General features: G+C 39.9%; 1 protein-coding gene across 4 annotated transcripts in view; it reads left to right on the forward strand.

Annotated features, from left to right (window-relative positions):
• The window catches only part of brox (BRO1 domain and CAAX motif containing), a 13559-nt gene that overhangs the window by 1982 nt on the left and 2665 nt on the right, over nt 1–8912 (forward strand). For all 4 annotated transcript variants that reach the window (XM_042216412.1, XM_042216413.1, XM_042216414.1 and 1 more), the window contains exons 3-11: nt 389–495; nt 2656–2752; nt 3805–3900; nt 4282–4354; nt 4954–5059; nt 5326–5415; nt 6159–6244; nt 6354–6435; nt 7603–7753. In XM_042216412.1, the coding sequence (XP_042072346.1) occupies nt 389–495; nt 2656–2752; nt 3805–3900; nt 4282–4354; nt 4954–5059; nt 5326–5415; nt 6159–6244; nt 6354–6435; nt 7603–7753 (888 nt within the window). The remainder of the gene's footprint in view (nt 1–388; nt 496–2655; nt 2753–3804; nt 3901–4281; nt 4355–4953; nt 5060–5325; nt 5416–6158; nt 6245–6353; nt 6436–7602; nt 7754–8912) is intronic.

Below are 8912 nucleotides of genomic sequence, written 5' to 3' on the forward strand. Positions count from 1 at the left end.
AAGCCATATTAAACTCAGACTACTTTAGGCCCGGAAGTAGGATTCGTCACGTCATCACTGAACAATCGGATAGCATTTGACCATTACTATGCTACTGGTACCATTATTTGATCACCTAATCTCAGTCGCCTCACTGCTAAACAACAATGGCAATGATTTGTTCAAATGTCAATCAATTTTCCTGTAGACTCCTGGTGGAGCATAGGGCCGTTTCTGTAGCATGATTGTTTTATTTTTTTTCTTAGAGGGTGTGGTTGCTAGCCCATGCTCAACCCTCCTCCTTTCTCATCCTGGACTTGGGACCAGGCAATGGTGGAGTTTTGTTCAAATTTAGTCTCACTGAATATGGCTGTCCACAAAGCAACAGTACTATTTGTGATATGTTCAGTGACCTGAGGACAACCAGAGCGAGGCTGCTGGAGATGTTCACTGATATCACCTGCAATCCTGAGATCATGAAGAATGCCACAGATGCATACTTCTCCCTTCTTCAAGGTTTGTTCACCAGCATTTCAGGGTATCTTTTTATCTTTTTCCAAGATAACTTTAGATACAGATAGGATATCAAAGTTATGGCCTAGGGGCCACAGCTCTGGCTATAAACAAATTTTAATTTGGTCTCCATAACAGTTTAGGTTCTCTATACATTCTTGACTGCTTAGCTTCATCTGTAGTCTGTACAGAAATGCATACCCAGATCGCACCTGCAACTTTTTGGTGTAGACAGCAAAGTTGATAAAGGAAGACGGATTCAAGAGAGAAATAACTCCTTCCTTCCTATCTTAATGTTTGCCATGAAACAGTCTTGATTTTCAAAGACTTCAAAAACAACATTGTATTTGCATCTAACTGAGTGTGGCCCTTTTGAAACTGGTGTCATCTCTGAATTTGGACATCCCTGTTTGTCAGTAGTGAGGACAAACTGAGACAGAACTCACTTTTTATATCCAGAGAAGATGGCTAATGTAAGGAGCTTGAACAGAAGGCGACTGGACTTCTATAAGATTTTTCAAGATATTCTTACCTCTCATTCAAGAGGCTTCTTCAGCTCCCTGATATTTAAACCCCAGTGGGGGATTTTCCTTTGGAGAGTCATTGACGCACTGTTAATATCGTGTGTTGTCATCATGAGCCAAGGTGTGAAAAAAGGTGTGCATCATTACCAGCAGAGGTTTCAGGTGAAACCATTGCCTCACCATGTGACTTATTGGGATGTAAGGGGGGGGGGGGCTCGGAAGGGATCTGAAAACTACATTCTAGGTGGCTGACAGTTGGTGTCATAAGCCTCCTGTTCTGGACGTAGATGACCTCCTTTCACTCCTCTTTCAAATAATCTGTCTTCTCTGTCCAAAATGTGAACGCTGGCATCCTCAAAAGAGTGACTGCTATCCTTTAGGAGCAGATGTACAGCTGAGTCTTGTCCTGTTGAAGCGACTCTTCTGTGTTTATGGAGTGGCTCTTTGGTTTCTACCAACTGAGGAATGAATAGGAGAATGCACAAAATGTATAAATACTGTTGTATGTTGATGGACTAGTGTGGCCATAACAACAGGTTTTCAGCATTTTACTCCCTGTAAAAACGACACTGATCTTCCACAAACGTGTAGAACCCTATTGATAAAATTTGGGTCTGACCGCGTAGTGGTTAACATCCTGTATTAATCTACTAATCCTATATCTGCTTAATGTTTCACATGATCTAATACTAACATAAAAATGTAAGACTGGGTTTCCACCGCATCAATACTACAATGCAGTGTTTAAAATACATTAAAGTCTGAGAACCACTGTTTAAAAAATATACCAACACTACAGTGACTTTAATAGAATATCATATTTTTTATATTTGTATTTTATGTTGTTCTGTTACGTTACTGTAATGTTTTAGAAAAGTCTCCGTGTGTGGTTATTTTGACACCATAGCACAAACCTGTCACGCTGTCACCAACTGGTAATGTAGCAAATGTAACAAGTGCAACATGGAGATGATGGACCAGATTTATGAACTGCATCAGCGTAAACTGGTGTTAATAAAAAAAAAAAAGAAAAAAGGACCCAGTGACAAGATTGTGTGTAAGACTTGGGAATTTATGCAATCGAGGCTGCTGCTTCAGTCGCAACTGTGTATTTCTAAGAGTTCCTTTCTCATCATCACTTGCATATACACAGATCCTGCTTTTGTCTAGTAATTGCCTGTATTTAACCTCCTAAGATCCAAACTCTTTCATGGCATGCATTTTTAATTTCTCTTTGACATTTAAGCTGATTGGGACCTGATGAATGTAAAAACAAAGAATTACCTGATTTTTATTATTATTTTTTTTAACCTGATTTTTGTTTCTGAGAAAAATGAGATCGACATATGAGGACATTGGTTTTGAATTTCGATAGAACAGTGGCAGTATAACGTCCTCGTAAGTGGATATCAGACCCTTGTAGAGCAAAATTTGGTATTTTAGTCAACCCAAAATGTGCTGTCCACATGTGGACATCAGGTCCTAGGAGGTTAAATAATGTAATAAATAAATTGTAAATGAGAATGTTTTGTTTTATATTACCCAGTTTAATGGTTGTGAATTGTGTCTCACTTATTTTGCTCTGCATCTAACCAGCAGTCTCTTTGCCCGTCTTTAAAAAATCTTTATGATGCATTAGGCTTTATCATGCCCTTGGATGGAACTACACAGGAGAACAAGATGAGGTTCATCCAGAACTTTAAGTGGACCGATACCTTACAAGGAAACACGCCAAGGTAAGGACACAGAGGGAGTACTTCTAGTCTAAGAGTAAGTGGAAGAAATCTCGTTCATGTTTAATGATACAGTGATGAATTATCTAAGAGCTAGCAGCTTTAAACATTTTTTTAAACATATGGGGCGATCGTGGCTCAAGAGTTGGAAGTTCGCCTTGTAATCGGAAGGTTGCCGGTTCGAGCCCCGGCTTGGACAGTCTCGGTCGTCGTGTCCTTGGGCAAGACACTTCACCCGTTGCCTACTGGTGGTGGTCAGAGGGCCCGGTGGCGCCAGTGTCCGGCAGCCTCGCCTCTGTCAGTGCGCCCCAGGGTGGCTGTGGCTACAATGTAGCTTGCCATCACCAGTGTGTGAATGTGTGTGTGAATGGGTGGATGACTGGATATGTAAAGCGCTTTGGGGTCCTTAGAGACTAGTAAAGCGCTATATAAATACAGGCCATTTACCATAAATGAAACATTACAGAAAGACTTCTGATATGAAGACCTCTGGGCAGAGCTGATGACTTCTTAAATTGGGGAAAAATACATTATAATACCCAATTGAGTTATTTTCAGTATTTGTTGTCATGAGTGGAAGAATTTATTTATTTATTGATTAGCATTCAAATATTTCAATGAATACAGAATAAAGATCTGCAAGAAAGCACGAGACAAGGCTAATCAAAAGGTACTGGCTGAAGCACATGCTTATTATGCCAACCCTTTTAACAAAAGATCATTTAGCATGCAGCTCATGTACATGGGTCTCAAAGCAAAAGAGTAAAACAAAACAAAAAAACCCTTCCTCCTTAGCTAAGTAAATACAAATAAATTAAATTTCATAACAATAATCAAACTGAATGTACCCATCTAATCTAGGCGGTGTCTTGCTGAGTCTAATCCTGTGTTATGGTCTGTCCAGCAACATAAAATATTATCTCAAATGACCACGTAAAGGTTGCTTGCATAGAAAAGTGGATTAGCAGCTCGCTGGCTTTTTTTAAAATTTCTTTTTATTTTTTATTTTTTTCTCTTCTCTCTTAACTCACCGTCTCTCCCTACTCTCCTTCCAGTGCCCAGCAGGATGCAGTCTTTGAACTGATCTCCATGGCCTTTAATGTTGCCATCTGGTACACAAAGTTTGCCTCAAGAATGGCAGGAAAGGAAAAGTAAGAGCCTTTTTGGCTTCTTCTGTGAAACTATTCTGCATAAATGCATTTTACTAATTACTTTAGTTTCATACTTTAATACCTCATCAAAAACAAAGGACGCTGTGACTAATGTGAATATGCACAGAATATCATGACTTTTGAACATAAAGTATTACAAAAACAATGTTAGATTTTTAAGGTGCAATATCTGACACTATTTAATTGGTCTATCTATACATGCATACATTCTCTATCACAGGTCTAACACATAGAGAATCACCACTTAACCTAATGCCACTAGTTTCATTGAAAGGTTTTAATTGGTTTAAATGACCTTGAAATCATTGCTATTATTTGTTGTTGTTACTTTATTTCTGCTCATGTTTACCTGTTACACAGTGTATCAGAGACAGAAGCGAAAGACGTTCACCGAAGCTTAAAGGTTGCTGCTGGAATCTTCAAAAATCTTAAGGTGAGGGAGATGTCAATTCTTTCCTCAGTGGAAACTGGAAAGGTTTTATTATACAAACTGACGCTTAGGACAAAAAGTGGATGCCGATCAGTGCAGTTCCCCTGCAGAAAACATTAATGACACACTTTACCTCCTTTTATTACAGATGAAATAATTTAGACAGTTTTTAACTCTCATTGATGCCGCAGTGTTCGTTTGACTTTGGGACCTGAAACGGACGGAGTTTAGGACCCGGATTACTCCCCGAGGCTCCTGACTACCGTAGCCGTATTGCTCTGACAATCCATCTGGCGGTGTGGCTTCGTAGCTTACCAAAGTCATACTAAAACATTTTTGACAGATTTTTGAGCGCCGTGCACCACATAAAATCGGTTTGAGGTCATTAAGCACAACCAGAATTCATACATAAGGCGCATTGTCGATTTTTGAGGAAATTAAAGGATTTACCCGCGCCTTATAGTGCGGAAAATACGGTACTAAAGTTTTTCTTTCTTTTTTTTCTTCTTCTTATTTTTAGCTACAAGCAAATAGATTGAGGGATTTAAGACATATAAGCTATAGGTTTTATTTATTTATTTATTCTGATATCTTCTTTACAGGATGTCCACATCCCTCGCCTCATCACTCCAGCTGAAAAGGGCAGAGACCTGGAGCCCCGAGTCATTGATGCATACATCATCCAGTGTCAGGCAGAAGCACAGGAAGGTAACAACAGTGATCACTGTGCAGTGATCGTGCAGATCGCTGATGATATTGTTCCTCTCATCTCTGATGTTTAAGATGGTCATTAAAATCTGTTATATTATAAAATATATGTTATATATTATAAAAATAAAAAGGCTTACTCTGCAAATAATCTGACAGTTAATGGCCTGAGTCAGAATCCATGTTACACTGATAATCATTAATCATCAATCATCACTGACACGGTGTACCAACGTTTGGTTCTTTCCTCTCGTTTGTTTTTACAGTGACCATTGCCAGAGCGATTGAACTGAAACACAATGCGACAATCATCGCAGCTTTGGCATTTGAGACTGCAAACTTCTATCAAAAAGCTGGTCTGTACTTTTGACACAAGTAAAATAAAGCTTTTTATCAACCTTATTGGTATGGCACCTTTAGAAACAGTTTATTAAGTATTTTGACAGACAGGGAGAAGCAGGATCGACGATTTAAACAGAGCACCAGTCTTTACATTTAGGTGGGGAAACATTAAAAAGAAAAGAAAAACAACTATGAATAAAATTAGACAAGGTGTAATGCCAGCATGTAAAAGCAAGTCAGACTTGCTTTTACATGCTGGCAACGAATGAAACCAACAGGAAGCTGAGCTGCTGCTTTCTGAACCGGCTGGAAATGAGAAAGTGACTTTTTGTTTGAGCCATAGAGGAGGAAGATGTAGCAGTCGAGGCTTGAGAAAATAAATGAAATGTAGTGGTTTTATTTTCAAGATGGTTGAAAGAAGCAAGACTGGACATCTTGTCGGAGGGTCTTCGCTTTATAAATACAGCACCTTGAGGCAACTGTTTTGGTGATTTGGGACTATGTAAATAAAATTGAATTGAATGAAATGAACTGTTCAAAGCTAAGAGCTGAAACTCAGGAGAACTCTCAGTCAGCATTTCTGACTTTGAGGTATCAAGTTATAATGTATGCCTTCCAACAAATGAAGTCACTGAGGCAACTGTGCTTTCTGGATGACCAGGCACAATGGGAAGCTTTCTGGTTTGTTGACCAAGAGCCTAGAAAATAAAATGATGGTTACTGAAAAGATATGAAGGTCAGTTTTCTGTCTCTGCAGACCACACACTGAACACCTTGGAGCCAGAGTGCAGCAGCAAGTGGAGGAAGTATCTCCAACTGAAGCAGCTCTTCTACATGGCTTATGTAAGCTAAAGTTTGCAGCACAGCTATAGGTTAATAAAACAACTATTCTGTTTACAGAATTCAAACAAACAAAGTGTTAAGATTGTTGTCATTGAGTTTGTGTTTGCAGGCGTACTGCTATCATGGACAGACACTGCTGGCAAGTGACAAATGTGGAGAAGCTATCAGGTCTCTCCAGGAAGCAGAGAAATGTATGTATGCATGTTGTAATGTGTAAAGCAATTACAGAGACGTAAACAAGCACGTCGAGAGCGCAAACTTTCACCCAGGCAGCTCACTCTCTGTGCAGTATTTACTTTAAAGGGAATACTATTGTATTTAATATATACGAGCAACGTCATACTAAGAATCCCCATATATCATTCCCTACGTGCCTTAAACCTGTTAAAACAGTCTTAAATAGCTCTGTATGTTTCTATGTTGAAAATACACAAATCACAGTTTATAAGGTATAAGACTTTTGCACTAATAAATCATTGATTTGACCTTGAACACTGTAAGGCAAGCTTGAATGAATTGCTAACCAACTCTGCACTCCTAAGTTTGATTAGAATTCAGACAAAACAACACACGCACACAAACACATTCCCTCCTCTGCAGAGGTAAATGCGACTTTGCTCATTACAGCACAAGTCTTATGTTAGGCTGTGGTCTGATAAATTTGTAAAGCTCCTATTTCTTCCGTCTTTGCTTCTAAAAGAACCGTCCGTCGTTTAGTGTTGTGTGCGTTTTAAAACCTTTTTTTTTTTGCGTTGTTATTCTTTTGTAAATTTAGTAATTTTGTAATTACTAAATTTTGTAATAAAGTACTTCATTAATTGTGTTAATCAGAAAACGGAAGTCCATGCCTTACAGAAGACTGTTACTTCTGTTCTTTGCAGACTGCAGTGCTTACTCAGTGTTACCTGCTCACTTGGCTTCAGTCATGTAGGTCAGCGGTCCCCAACCCCCGGGCCTTGGACCGGTACCGGGCCGCGAGAGTTGAGGCTCAGATCTGAAATGTTTGGTTTTCAGGGTTTTTATCAGTTTTCAGTGTTATTTTGTTATCGTTTTTATCGTTAACTCGGTTTTCCTGGGTCTTTTCACGTGTGTTATGAATAAATCTTCTTTTTTTCGGTACCGGTACTAGTTTTATTTTGTTGTATTTATCCGCGACACCTTAAAGGCCGGTCCGTGAAAATATTGTCGGGCATAAACCGGTCCGTGGCGCAAAAAAGGTTGGGGACCGCTGATGTAGGTTACCAAACAGGAGCTTCCTGTGTGATTGCTGCAGCAGATCTTAGAGTTGTGTTTGAATTGTTTCCCCTTCTTTGTTCCCTGGATATATTTTGTGTTAACACAACAACATCTACGTGCAGGTTACTCCCGCGCTGAGTCACTGTGTAAAGAGTACCGTCAGACCAAAGGCCCGGGTACGACGGCCAAACCATCGGAGCAGCTGTTCTTCCTCAAGCTGGGTGGCCTCATTAAAATGACGCTGGAGAAGTGCCAGAGAGAAAATGGCTTCATGTGAGTCAGCCAGACCCACACACACACCACACACACACACACACACAACACACACACACACACACACACACACACACCCACACACACACACACACAGAGAGACACACAGACACACCCCCGTCACACATGTGACGAGATGATGCAATGTTTACGTCGTGGTTCCCGTGGCACTCAGGAGTCAAACTCTGAGGACATGTTTTCAATCATTAACAACGCATTTTCCACTCACACAAAGGCACATTTGTGTGTCGTCAGATTAAACAGTCAGCTGGCTGCCCTGAGCTTCACCTGCACAAACGCTCAGCTTCGGGTTTATGTTCCTGTGAATTTGCATGTATTCATCATAGAGATAGCTCTGTTGGGCGTCATTGTCAAAATATTATTTTCTCTCATTTTTTTTTTCACCTGAAACTAACGCATGACCTCACTATAGTGCCCAGCTGTCGCCTGAAAAGTTAAATATATTTGCATGTTGGAGGTGAGCGGAGTATTGTTCATTTATCCACAGCACTGGCCCTGCCTGCTGTATCGCCACCCAACCCGCCTGCTTCTAACTGCAAATGAATTGAATAAACCAAAGAGCATTTTTACACTACAAGCTACATTTGTCCCATTCACACACATTCATGCTTTTACTCTTATCACATAGAAACACCTCAACATGAGGATTAATGTAGGGTCTTTTACAGTTTAAAGCGTTGGTGTGATTTCGAGCTATGTAAATAAAACTGGACAGCCCACTCTACCTCCTAGTTTATAGCCATCCTTATGTAAACAGTTGTTGATGCCTGTTCCTGTTTGTACAGTAGCATCTAATTTCAGTATAGCACACATTTCATTGGTCAGCAGTTTGGTGATTGTTGTTTTCTTCTTCTACTTTGCGCTTTAATGCCAGTCACTCTGTAGATGCATAAATGCCACCTGCTGGTGGCTAGAGGTACCTTTCCTGTGTCAGGCACAGGTAAAAGCAGGGAAAACATTGAATTTAAGACAAGAGATACTAGAACCAAGTCTATGTGTAAATTACTATGACCCTTAGTCAAAGGAGCTTGCAAAGAAAAACGTCTGGACTTCTTTAAGTTGCTTGAAGACGTTTCACCTCTCATCCGAGAAGCTTCTTCAGTTCTAAGGTCAAATGGTGGAGAGTCCCAGATATAAA

The sequence above is a fragment of the Haplochromis burtoni genome, unplaced genomic scaffold (genome assembly GCF_018398535.1).
Source record: "Haplochromis burtoni strain Fernald_Lab_line unplaced genomic scaffold, NCSU_Asbu1 Contig_1044, whole genome shotgun sequence".
Taxonomy (NCBI): domain Eukaryota; kingdom Metazoa; phylum Chordata; class Actinopteri; order Cichliformes; family Cichlidae; genus Haplochromis; species Haplochromis burtoni.